Consider the following 13,630-nt stretch of genomic DNA (forward strand, 5'->3'; position numbering starts at 1 on the left):
TAGTCACACACCCGGGATAGCTTTGGGAGGCTGAGCCTGGTTCACCTCTCCCACATCATCCCAGTGCCTGGAGTGGTCCCGCCTGAGACTGTGCTCCTTCATTCACCCAAAGTTTATTGGCACTTCCTCCACTTACTATTTTGTGGGCCAGATAACAAAATAAATATAAATTCTCACCCTCCTGAAACTTACATTCTCGGCAGGGGGTGGAAGGGGAAGGCAAGTTATAGAAAGGAAAACCTTGGAAATATTCGATACATTTAAATTTTTTATTAGGATTATTTTTGCTGCATGTGTTTACATGTATCACTGTACCCCTCAAAATGGGGTCACTTCTGTTGGGTTCGTGTGTCAGGCGTGCAGGGCAGGCACAGCAGTCAGGAACTCAGCCCTGCTGTGTGATCTTGGACATTTGCTCCATCTCTCTGAGCCTCAGTTTCTTCGTCCGTCATTTAAGGAAATCACAATGACTCCAGCCTCCCTAGGCCATTGAGAGAATTCCATTGGCCCATGAAAGGAGAGCGCTTCGTCTGCGGGGCAGCCCCGATTGGGACAGACGTTAGGGCGGGAGGGAGACGCGTCCGGCTTACCCAGAGGAGCGCGGGCGCGGGGCTTTTCTCGAAGGTTACATAAGACCCTCCGCGGTGGTGGCCGCGGCCGGGAGCGCGCGTCCCTCGAAGAGGGAAAGGGGCGTGGGGACGGCGGCGGTGGCGGCGGCGGGGACCCCCGGGGCTTGAGTGCGGCGCCGCGGGCCGAGGTGGGCGCGGCGCCGCGCGGGCGAGCGCAGGGCGCGGCGGAGTCGGGTTTCAGAGCGCGGGTGACTCAGGGGAGCCGCTAGGCTGCCCGCCGCCGCCGCTGCCCAGCGCCGCCTTTGTTCGCCGCAGGAAGGGCGAGCGGCGGCCAGCGCGCAGCCGGGCGCACAGTGCCTTCGGGGGCTCGGCAGGCCTGCGAGATGGCGCCAAGGTAGGACTCGCTCGCTTCCCCGCGCCCCGGCCCCTCGGCCCTCCCGCCCGCCTCACCTTCTCGCCCCCCGCCACTTCTTGCAGGAGGAACGCGCGCGGCTGGCGCCTGCTGTTGCTGCTTTCGGTCTCCGCGCTTCTCCCCGCTGTCACCCGGACCCGCTCCGCGACAGGTAAGCGACCTGGCCTGACGGTGGCACCGGCTGCGTCCGCGCCCCGGGGAAGTTGGTTTTAGCGGCGGGCGTGCCTGCTGTGCGCTCCTCATTCCTGGACATAAAAGGGAGTCCTCGAGGCTCCGTGCGCACTGGCGGTCTCGCCGCTTCCCCGGGCGGTGCAGGGGATGCGAGGGGCGAACGGGAGCCCTTGACCCGCCGGGCGGGCAGCGCGCTGTCTCGGCACTGTGGAGCTAGGCGCGGCCCCTCGGATCCTGGGCACAGAGGGACTTTGGAAGCACAGTGACAGCGCCAGCGGCTCCGCGGGGACAGTTAGCTCCAGCTCACCCAGCGCCCGCGCGCAGGTCGTGCGACCTGGCTGGTTCATTTTAAGGGCAGGTCTGGTGCCCTCTCTGTACACAGGTGCGGGAGCGTGACCACCAGCGGGGACACCTGGCGCCTTTGCCGCGCAAGAAATAACGGGACTGAATTACCTCGATGCCTTAGTCCTAAGTTACCTAGGGGAGTCCCATCCATCGTGGGCAGTGGCGCCATGGGTGATGAGAGAGCTAGGGGCGGGGAGCCAGGGGATCTGGTCCCTTCTGTTCCCTGAGCCTCAGTTTCCCCACCAGAATCCAGAGGCGGGTGGATGACTGGTAGGGTCTGAGTTAAAACAGATTTTGGTTAAGGTGTGTGTTCAGGCTGCCTGTGCTTGAATTGTGGCTGAGTTACGTGACCCAACTCAGGACAATGAATTTCACCTCTCTGTGCCTCAGTTTCTCCTAAACGGGAATAATTAGACCATCTTTCCTCCTTAGGATGCTGTGAAGATTAAAAGATGTATTACAAATAATATGCTTTTTGCACTGTGGCCCATACTAGGCGCAAATTGATAGAACTTTTGTGTTGATCCTTGAAACAGCTGTGTGAGCAAGCAATGCAGGCACTTGACAGAAGAGGATACTGAGGATGAGAGAGGCTTAGGAAGTGGCCTGTCCCAAAGGCGGGACTTGAGCCTAGATCCCTGGGCTCCCATCCTTCCTCCTTCTGCTCTTTCTCCTTGCCGGGTTGCGGAACTATGTTGACGCCACAGTAGCCTCCCACCCCTTTTGGATTGAGAAAATCAGTACTTAGCCTCAATAGAATAAGTGTGTGAGAAAGGGCAACAACCTCTGTCCCTTTGAAGGAAACTGATGATAGAGGGTGGCCTGGGTTAACTCTTTGTGTGCCAGAGGAAGCCTCGGACAGCCTAGACCATTGTCTCCTTGGGAGCAAGACCCAAAGTCAGAGGCCACTTTTTCCTGCCAGAGCCTCCAGCCTGGCCTTTCTTGCAGATCAAAGGGCAGCTGGAGCACAGTTTTGGCTTCTCAGCACCGTGGCCCATGTCGAAACGTTGCAATTTTGCATGTGATAGAGGGTACTGCCAGCTCAGCGGCAGAGGGCAGCTTCGTGTTTCATGGTCGTTTGTGAATTTTGCTGTAACCCCACCTCCAAAAAGGAAGATGATTCTGGGGAAAGAGACTTCGGTGTTTCTTTCTTCTCCTGTGTTTGAAGGCTGGACCCCTTGATGTCAAGTCAGTTGTTAGAAACAACACAGAGGAAGTCCTGTTCCCATCCATAACGTAAAAAGGGAGTGCCAGGAAACCCTCAGGAGCTGAAAAGGGCAACGAAAGGGCCATTTGCAACTGATGGGTATTCAGGGTCCCTCTGGGCCTCTGCAGAGACTCTTCCTAGATGTGTGAAATATCGTCCTGCAAACCAAATTTTGCATACACTTTAATCAGGTTAACACTTACAAACCACTTTATACTTTCAGGTGGACATGTGAGCAGGTCTGGGTTACCTTCATCCAGTCTCAAAATCACTCCAAGAGGCAGGGACTGGGACTGTTATTATCTCCGGGCTTTAATAAGGAAACCAAGACCCAAAGTCTCAGGCTTCCCAGCTCCTGAGGGTTTCCTGGCCTGCCCTGTTTAAAGAGACCCTTGTCAATGAGACCCTGTCCCCCTCACCGATCCTTGTGCCCCTAACACATCATGGCCGAGCCAGTAAAGTTCCAGTGCCATTGGAATACCTGCTATTTTAGCAGATTGGGAGGTGGTTTTGGAGGCAGGGGCAGTGGCTCCACAAGTAATTTGTTCCTGCTAATAAAATCCTTATACGTGCAAATTATTTACATTTCTTTAAACTGTTTTACCATGAAATATAACACCCATGCAGAAAAGTGCACACAGAAAGTACAGCCCAATGATTTATCAGGGAGCAAACAACCATATATCCCGGGTCAAGAAATAGGATAGCCCCAGATGCTCTCTTGTGCCCCTTGGATGTGATTATTCCCTCCCTGCCCTCAGAGGCCACCATCCCCTTGACTTTTATGGTGATTGCTTCCTTACTTTTCAGAAATAACTTTAGTACCTAAGCATGTATTTCCAATTTCTACAGTTCCATTTGACTTGACTTTGAACTTTATACATGGTGTCTTTCCCTGAATATTAAGTTCTGAGCTTCATTTATGCTGTTGTATGTGGCTGTAGTGAACTCATCTTTGTCGCTGTATAATTTCCCGCCGTATTAATATGCTGTGCACTATCTGTCCATTTTTCTCCAATGACATTTGGGGCGTTTCTATTTTGGCAGATACAGTGGGGTGTCTCTGAACATTGTTGTATGTGTGTCTTGGTGCACATCGGCACGTAGTCCTGTCAGTTCCTTATCTAGGGGTGGAGTGCTGGGTAACGGGGGGGGGGGGTGGCAGCTCTTCCAGCTGAACAGACAGCCCCAGCCCATCTTACTCCATGGTTGTATGAGACACATGGTTGCCAGCCTGGTACAAGAGCTCCCACATCTTCAAATCCCCACCAGCACTTGGTCTTGTCCCTGGGCTGAATTTCTGCCCTTCTAATGAGTACATAGTAAAATCTGACTGTAGTCTTAATTTATGTTTTCCTGATTATTAAGTTGATTGCCTTTTCATGTATTTATTGGACCTCTGGTTACCCTGGTTGATTTTTTTTTTTCTGAGGTGAAATTCACATAACAGGAAACTAGCCACTTTCATGTGTACAATTTGGTGGCAGTTCGTACATTCATACTGTTGTACAGCTATTTCCTCTGTCAAGTTCCAAAACATTTTCATCACTCCAAAGAGCAAAAAGCCTTATTTCCATTAAGTGGTCACCCACCATTACCCCCGTGCTCACCCCACCAGCCCCTGGCAACCACTGATCTGCTTTCTGTCTCTATGGATTTGCCTATTCTGACTATTTCATATAAATGGCATCATATAACCTGTGTCTTTTGTGTCTGGCTTCTTTCACTTAGCGTAATAATTCTGAGGGTCATCCATGTTGGAGCAGGTGTCAGGACTTCATTGCTTTTTATGACTGAGTCATATTCCAATGCATGGATAGACCATCGATTGACGGGGACATTTGGGCTGTTTGCTTCTTTTAGCTATCATGAATAGTGCTGTTGTGAACATTTGTGTACAAGAATTTGAGCACTTGTTTTAATTATTTTGGGTATATACCTAGTAGAACTGCTGGGTCATGTGGTCATTCGATGCTGAGGTTTTGTAGAAATTCCCAAACCCTTTTCCACAGGGGCCGTACCATTTCATAGTCCCACCAGCAGTGTGCAAGAACTCTGATTTTTCCACATCCTTGCCAACACTTCTTATTTTCCGTGTTTTAATTACAGTTATCTTAGTGGGTGTGAAGTGGTCCCTCCTTGTTTTGATTTGCATTTTCCTAATGACTAATGACGTCGAGCATTTTTTCATGGGCTTGTTGGCCATCTGCAGATCTTCTTGGAGGCCAATCTGAATGCTAATTGGAGCCAGTTTGGGATTTTCTTCCAGCCATCTCACTCTTGCTCATGGCCGTCTGATGTGCTTTTCTGAAGGAGAGAGGAGTGGGGAGGAGTCACATCTGAGATTTCCTGTCTCTGGCCCCTTGCCTTCCCCGGGCAGTGGCCTGTAGCGAGCTACCATTGCTCATGTACCATCAGGAGTGGTGATGAAGATAAATGATTGTAGTGTTTTAATGACGGGGTGAACTTCTTGGTTCTGTAGCAAGTGGGGAGTGCCCACACCAGCATCCCGTGCTGCCTGCGTGTTTTACGGCAGAGTGTGGGCTGAGAACTGGCACGCGGAGCCCCTCACAGCTTCCCATGTCGTGTTGGGGTTTTAGAGCCTCTCTGACTTTGCACAAGATGTGAACTCCTCTCCCTGTCTAGAGCACACTGCCTTGCCCTCTGTTTCTCTTTAAGGCCTAATGCTCCCTACCAGCTTACAAGGCACCCTGGTAGAGACATCTCTCTAGTTGAGCTCTCTCATTGCTGAACTCCCCATGACCTGCGTCTGTCTCTCCCGGCGCCAGCCACGGTCCCCCCTCTAGGAATCAGTATGTTTATTTGTTTCTCTTTTCTGTGGGAGCATTTTGAGGGTGTGGGTCATGCCTCGTTTGTCCAGAGTTGGCCACTTGGACTTTTGTCATTATTTTGTCATTATTATGAACAGTGCTGCTGGGACCATCTTCAGACAAATGGCCTTTGTTTTCCTTTTGGATTGTTGTTGTTGTTTACTAGATTACCCTAAACAGACTTGCCCATCAAAGAACAGAAGTAGTTGGATACTTCTTATGTATTTAGATGGATTTGTCTTAGATAGAGATTTAAACATTCTCCTTCCTACTTTGATTGCTCTCACTGGGTTCTTACTGTACCTAAGAGGGGGTCATGCCCCTTGCTGCAGAGGGCCCTTTGTGGCCTCCCAGTCTCTCCGGTCACACAGAGCCCCTACTGGCTTGGGCTCACACCAAACCACTGGTAGCTTGTGGAGTAAGATATGTGATGACTCACCTCTGTGTCTCTGCCTAGGCCAGTCGCTCTTTGAGGATACCTTTCTTCTTGTCTGCCTGGCAGCCCACCATTCATCCTTTACCCATCTTCTCTGGGAAGCCCTCCTCCACCAGGCAGGTTGGATGTCTTTCCTCTGGGCTGACACTGTCTATCAACCCATCCCTCAGTCACAGGGCTTCTCAGATGGACGGTGACCACTGATGATTCGTCTGCCTTCCCTACTATGCAGGAATCTCCAAGAGGCAGGGACTGGGCCTTTCCAACTCTGAATCCTAGAACCTAGCTCAGGGCCTGGCCGAATGAGCACTCAGCAAACTCTGTCAGTGACTCAAAGAGGGAATGAATGGGTAGGTCCAGCTTGTTGCCTGGAGAGCATGTGCCAATTTATCATGTCAATTGTAATTGTAATTCATCTCGATTCTTCTGCAGCTCTGCCAACTGTGGGGTGATCATGGCTGAGTAATGAGGATACATTATGGGGCTTTTAGGTTTTTTTCCTTTAGTAACTTTAATAACTAGTTAGGAATTTATGCTAATGTTATTTTGCTCTTTATCTTTTTTTCATTATATGTAATTGCATAAACAATTTGTTGTCTAGTTTATCCCTACTCATCTTATTCCTGATGTCCTCCATTTGTCAAAAGTTGTACATTTGTCTTTTCTCTATTCACTAAATATTGAGTTTATTTTCAAGGTTTCTTTGAATGTCTACAGCTTGACCTACTTAAAATTAAGGACCATAAATTAAGTTAATTACATAGATTACATAGTATGTAATTTAAAATCAGCTTTTTTTCAAAGTGGTACCCAGGATTCCCCAAAATACTAATTAAGATGTGAATGATTTACCCATTGTTGCATTGCTTCTGGGGTATCGTATAATTTTTTTTTCTTTAATGATGAAAATTTTTTTCTCAAATCTCTACTATTGGTCCCTTCTTGTGCTTATGTGCCTATCTCTACTATTTTAAAATCCCACATGGTCTTGATAATCACTGCATTGTAATATGTTTTAAAATCTGGTAAGGGAAGTCACCCCTGTCTCATTCATTAGGCCATATGTTTTTTGGTACAGATTGATTTATCACAGAATTTTCACATGATATGATTGGGTAGTGGGAGTGTTGGAGTGGTGATGGGCGAGTGAGGGTTATCAAAAGGGAGGAAATCTTATAATAAGTTCCAGTTGAAGACACTAATGTGCCATAAGGAGAATGGAAGAGCAAATAAGGTTTCAGAGTCAGAGCAGCAGGTCATGGGGTCCGAGCTACTACCGTCGACAGAGAGCACAGGGGAGTAGAGATGCTTCAGAAGTGTTGGGAGGAGCGGGTTTGCTGACCGACCACCTTCCTCTGCTTCACCCCAATTCAAGAGAGAAAAAGTCTAGGGTTAGAGCGGAACTTGGACGAACGTCCAGACCTATTATTGGGCAAGCTTTAATGAGGGAGGTATGAGACTGGAGTCACCTAATGAGGGCATCCCACCCCTTATCCCCATTAGAACTCAACTCAACCCAACCTAATCTAATACAACCCAACACAACCCAAGCCAACCCAAGCCAACCCAATTTTATCCAATCCAATTCATTTTGCACTTGTTGCACAGCATGGATGACTTGAAGGATTGGACAGGGAAGAAAACTCTTCTGAGGGTCCTGGTATCTCCCTCAAATGAGCAGGACTCCCGACTTCAGGTATTAGGAGAGTCCCTTCCTGGGTTTGAGGGACTTGGCTAGAGTCTGATTTGCAGGGAGCAGCCTTGCCTTCAACATCTCCGGGGATCACCCTTCCATCACCGAGGGACTTAAATGGGGCCAAGCTTGAAAGCCCCCTCTACCACTAGGAGGGCTTTTTTTCTTTTTCTTTTCTTTTCTTTTCTTTTCTTTTCTTTTCTTTTCTTTTCTTTTCTTTTCTTTTTTCCTTTCTTTTCTTTTTTTAAGATTTTATTTATTTATTCGACAGAGAGAGACACAGCCAGCGAGAGAGGATACACAAGCAAGGGGAGTGGGAGAGGAAGAAGCAGGCTCCCAGCAGAGCAGGGAGCCCGACACGGGGCTTGATCCCAGAACCCTGGGATCACACCCTGGGCCAAAAAAGACACTTAATGACTGAGCCACCCAGGCGCCCCTAGGAGGGTTTTTTCAACTAGTCTTTCCACAAAGTGAACATCTGTTGAAGTCTTTGAAAAACTGTCTGCCCTGTTCTGTGTTCTGACTACTATACAGATGTATAAATTTATAACATTTCTGTCTTCTTCCCATACTTCTTGATTGCCTGCTCTCATGGAGGCCCTCTGGGATGGGTGGTGGGTGACTAAGAAGATGCATTGGACCGAGTGCCCATCCTAGATGCCTTATAGTTCAGTAGCGGAGACCAGTGTGCAACAGCCGGCTTAACAGCTGGGGAGCTTATCCTGTGTGTCCTAACGCAGGTGCAAGCAAGCCTCTGCACTACCAAAGTAGAGATGTCTATTTCCACCAGAAGATGGGGCGGGCAGGTGGAGGGAAGCAGGCTTTGAAAAAGGAGCTTTATTTTTTCAATTACATTAAAAATTTGATAGTAAAAGTAACAGTCATTGTAAAAATCTAGGGTGGGGGAAGGAGTTTACAAATGACACATATTATCTCATGACTCAGAAATAAATGCTGCTAACATTTGGTGGACAATTTTTCAAAGTTATTTGCCTAAATATGCACATACGTTATAAAAAGAATAGATCATTCTATACATTGTGTTTTGTGGCTTGACATTTTTTTCTCTTAATGAACATCTAAACACTTCCTCTGGAGCATTAAATATGGCTCCCTAACATCTTTTGTAATTGAAATAGTATTTAATTGTATGTAGTCCCATAATTAAACTAGTCCCCTTTTATGCTTTTAGACGGTTTCTGGTTGTTTGCTACTATAAACACTATCGTGATGAACCCGTTCTTGTAGCTCTGTATTTGGCCTTTTCTGCAACTATTCCCTAGCACAAATTCCTGAAGCAAATTGTTGGCTCTAGTGCATGCCCATTTTTAAAGCTTCTGTTGCATTCTCTGGAAAGGCAATAGTGATTTCTACTCCCTGCAACAGCATAGTAGACTAGCTCACTCTGCCTTTATCTGCTGCTCCTATTTCTCCAAAGGGAGATGGGGTATCTGGGTGGCTCAGTTGGTTAAGCGTCTGCCTTTGGCTCAGGTCATGATCTCGGGGTCCTAGGATTGTGCCCCTTGTCGGGGTTCCTGCTCAGCAGAGGCCTGCTTCTTCCTCTCCCTCTGCCCTCCCCCACCCCTACTCATATGCTCTCTCTTACTCTCTCTCTGTCTCAAATAAATAAATAAAATCTTTAAAACAAAATAAAACAAAGGGAGAAAGTGACAGCAGGTGTAGGGACAGTGCTGCCTGACTGTCCTATAATGTCCTTAGTTGAATGTCCTTAGTCGTGAATCTTTCCTCCCTTTTCCCTTCCCACTTTGTTCATTCATGTTACACATGTCCTGTAAGGGCTGGAAGAGAAGAGGATCTTTCAGGAAATTGGAGTTCCAGAGGTCATGTGATAAGGTCCTTGGTGGTTCTCAACCTTGGCTGCTTGGAGAATCACTTGGAAATTCAGAATGAACCTGATGCCCAGCCTTCCCCACTTCCAAGATGCTGAACTTATCAGGGGTGATGTCTAGGCACAGTTTTAAAAGCTCCCGGGTGATTTTAGGGTACACCCAGGGTTGAGAACAATAGAGTTGAGAACAACTGGTGTGGCCCAAAGGCCTCCTTTCCAACGCGGCAATCCTGAGCCCCAGAGAGGGAAGTACTGCCCATGGTTGCAGCACAGAGGAGGGGCAGGCTGGCACTGGATCCCAGACGGAGCTTCAGGAGCTATAGTTCAGCCAGATGAGCTCCGGGAGCTTGGGTCTTGGGTTCAGATCTCAGCTCTGCCACTTCCCACTGAGTGACCTCTCTTTGCCTTATCCTCCTTATCTGTAGATCGGGCCAATAGTTCCTACTATGAAGAGTAAGGAGGTGAGCATTGGGCCTGTGCTTGGTGACCTGTTCAGTACTTCCTTCCTTCCCTGCTCCCACATCACTGCGGGTTCCCTGAGGGCAGGAACCCTATTTTATTTATCCATGTTTCCTCCACATCTGACATGGCACCAAACGGACACAATGAGCATTTGAATACATTGATGAATGAATCATTCAGAGCCTGAGACTGTGGAGATCTGAGTGAAAACCCAGCATTATGAACCCTTGACCACAGCAAAGTCTGTGTGTGCCTCCAGCCCTGCTGGGAGACCACCCACAGCCATCCGCTACGATGGGCGGTGTGGGGACCGGAGTGGGGGTAGAGCAGGGCCCTGGTTGTAATAGATAGGTCGGGGATAGAATACATGTCACCAAAGGAAAATGAAGGTATGCTTTTTGGGTGCTGGAAAGTTATAACCATTCTAGAATAGAAGTCCAGAGAGCCCAAACGCTGGTGGACAAACTGAACCGAAATTCATGTGATTTCTGCAGCATCACACACACAACTCCACCTGAAGTTGGGTCAGCCAGCTGCTTCTCCCCTCCCAGACGTACATCTTAGCAACTGGCTTCTTCCATCTTTATTTTCAGCACATAGGTCTGTCTCCCTCCACCATTCAGTGCCTCCCCACCTGTGGCCAGCAGTAGTCTTCTAGCTTCTTGCTGCTCAGATGTGGTCCTCAGGCCAGCAACATCAGCAATATCTCCAGTCCCAACCACAGACCCAGTAAATCAGAATGTGTATTTTCTGGAACGCTGACTCTGATCATGTCGCCCTGCTTAAAACCTTTCATCATCTTCCTGTGCTAACCACCTGTGGTAGGTGGTCATGGCCCTCCAAAGGTGTCCACATCGTCATCTCCAGAGCCTGTGAATATGTTTGGTCACATAGTGTAGGAGAACTAAGGTTGTAGGTGGAATTCAGGTGGTTAATCTGCTGACCTTAAAAGAAGGTTAGGACCCTGGATGACGCAGGTGGGCTCAGCATAATCACAAGGGTCCTTAAGAGTAGAAGTGAGGGCAGGAGAGGAGGTCAGAGAGATGCAACATGGGAAGAACTTGACCGGCCTTCTTTGCTGGCGTTGAAGACGCAGGAAGGGACCATGAGCCAAGGAACACAGGTGGCCTCTAGAAGCTGGAAAAGGCACGAAATGGATTTTCTGTTAAAGCTTCCAGAAAGGAGCACAGTCTGTTGATACCTTACTTTTTATCCAAGGAAGACCTGTATTAGACTTCTAACCTACAGAACTCTAAGATTATAAGTTGTTTTTTTTAATATATATAAGTCACTGAATTTATGGTGACTTGTTACAGCAGCTGTAGACAACAATGACAACACTTCTTAGCATGGCATTTGAGACCCTTGACATCCCACCAGTGTGCTGTTCTTGTCTTGTCTCCCAGAATATGCCTCCTCACAGCCTGATCTCAAACCACACAGCCTCCAAAGTGGTTGAAATCTGGGGGAGGGCCACCTCAAGAGTCTAAACTGGGGACATTCTCCCCTTTACCCCCAGCACCTAGCATCATGCCTGGCCCCTGGCAGGTACTCAGGCAATGCTTGTGAAATGAATAACCTGGTGGAAACCTGGTACGTTCAGGTGACCATCAGCTATGGAGGGGTTCCCCTATCTTCAGGAGGCAAAGATGGCAATGATGAGGAGAAGCATGGTAGACACTTGCCCAGAGGCTCAGTTTTGATGTTCCCGTTTTTCTTTTGGACAGGTCTCTGCCTCTTTTGGGGCCTCGGTTTCCCATCTGAGAAGTGAAGGTGTTGGACCAGGTGAACCCTAAAAGCACTGTTAGCATGAATATTCTAGCATGCCTGAGTTCAGCTTGGCCAGACGCTGTGGCACTCGGGGGGAAGTGATTGAACTCCGCAGCTCTCATCCCTGTTCCTCTGGTTGCTAGGCAAATGCCTCATTGCATCCCCGTCCACAAGGCAGGATACAAAACTGTGCCCGACAACTGTGCATTTGGCATAAAACAGAGACCACAGCTGCCCTCTCCCCCTGTCTAGTTAAAATGCCAAATTACTCACTCTCCCACAGAAAAAAAAAGGTGGGGGGAGAAACTATTTCTCACTGCAGAGTTTTTCCATGTGACACATTTTCTAATTTTACTTCAGGTTTAACTGTCTAGAGTAGATGGCTCCGTTTCAGGGTCTCCCCCCTCTTCTTTTAGAATGTAAACTTCCAGTTTAAGAAATGGAATGTTTTTGCTTGTTTAATATTTGCAAGTGTGGGCTGATACCAAATTACAGCTGAATGTCTTCGTTTTCTCTGCCGGGGGAAATGCTCTGAAGTGCACGGCGCTAGCCTAGTGGTCGGATTCCTCGATGCAGGGCCTGGCTGTGGAAGCTTGACCAAGTCACTGCCACTCGGGGACTCAGATGGTTATGGAGCAAGGGCAGGAAGAGGCTGTCCTTTGGAGGCAGCTCCCTGTGGAGACTGTGTGGCTGGACTGGAAGGAGTGGTCAGTCGGCCCCATTTCTAAGAGTCATTCTGTTTGAGACTCCTTTGGAATCGTATACACCTGACTTTACATTGGCCGCCAGCTCTGCACTGCGGACCCAGTGTGTGGAGGGGCTGAGAAATCGTTAGTACCTGGAAAGAGTACTGCCGCTTTGTTGGAAAGAAAACGGTCTTACCCTTGCAATGTCTGTTGCATCCAACGTCCTTCTTCCATCCCTCTGCCCACCCCCCACCCAGGGGTCAGGCCTGTGTCGGGTCCTCTAATGGATTGTTGTAGCAGCTTCCTTGCTGGTGGGACCTCCATGTCTCCGTTCCCAAGCACACCCTGCAGGCAGAGTGGCTCGTTGAAACAGGTCCCATCACATCACGCCCCCTCTTAAAACCCTTCCGTGCTTTCCATTACACCTTAGATTCCACTGTCTTTGGGCTGGAGCTCAGGGCTGCTTGTCTCCTCCCATCCCTCCTCATGCCCTGGCTTCAGCCATGCTGAACTATTTGCTGGTCCCTGAACTTCACAGTATGTTCCCTCCACCCAGCCTTCGCTTATGCCTGCCTGCAGGCTGGAATACTCTGCCTGCCCTACGGAAACCCTCGTTCGCCTTTTCTCCTCTAGAGTCTTACTGTTCAAACTGGTGCTTGTACCAGCACATGGGCATCAGCTGGGAGCTTGTGAGAAGTGCAGGGTCCCGGGTCAGCATCGCCCAGCCCCCTAGGGGATGCGGGTGCGCGCGTGGCCTTTGTAGCATGGTGGTTAAGTGTCGGGGCTGTGGAGCCGCACAGAGCTGGTTCAGTTCCGGGCTTTGCACGTACTGGCTGGTGATTCTGGATGGTTTACTAATCCTCTTCTAGCCTCAGTTTCCTCGTTTGTAGTGTGGGAGATCATAATCATGCCCATCTCAGTGTTCTTGTGATGAGGCCATGAGCTCCTCTCCCCACAGCTATTAGCACAGTGCTTACCCGCTTCAGTCCATCTGGGCTCGGAATTCCTGGGCGGGTCCACCTTGCCAAGGATGAGGAGGGCTGGGATGAGGTCATTCATCTTTGGAATCACTGACCTTATAGTGGAGGGAACGTAAAAAGCCATACTCTGTTGTGGAAAAAGTGAAATATAGCTGAACAGGGACTTTGCAAGGGTGGATGGGGGGTGGGATAGAATGAATCCTAACGTTTCTGGCCTCA

At 48.9% G+C, this 13,630-nt stretch overlaps 1 protein-coding gene across 4 annotated transcripts in view; it reads left to right on the forward strand.

Moving 5' to 3' along the window:
• The first annotated feature begins 600 nt into the window (after positions 1-600).
• The window catches only part of COL15A1 (collagen type XV alpha 1 chain), a 100,627-nt gene continuing 87,597 nt past the window's right edge, over positions 601-13,630 (forward strand). For 2 of the 4 annotated variants that reach the window (XM_034664187.1, XM_034664188.1), the window contains exons 1-2: positions 602-963; positions 1,047-1,132. In XM_034664187.1, coding sequence (XP_034520078.1) covers positions 953-963; positions 1,047-1,132 — 97 coding nt within the window. In that variant the 5' untranslated portion in view covers positions 602-952. Of the gene's footprint in view, positions 964-1,046; positions 1,133-13,630 lie in introns of all 4 variants that reach the window. The other 2 variants (XM_034664189.1, XM_011219326.3) reach the window with 2 other exon arrangements.

The sequence above is a fragment of the Ailuropoda melanoleuca genome, chromosome 7 (genome assembly GCF_002007445.2).
Source record: "Ailuropoda melanoleuca isolate Jingjing chromosome 7, ASM200744v2, whole genome shotgun sequence".
In the NCBI taxonomy this organism is placed as follows: domain Eukaryota; kingdom Metazoa; phylum Chordata; class Mammalia; order Carnivora; family Ursidae; genus Ailuropoda; species Ailuropoda melanoleuca.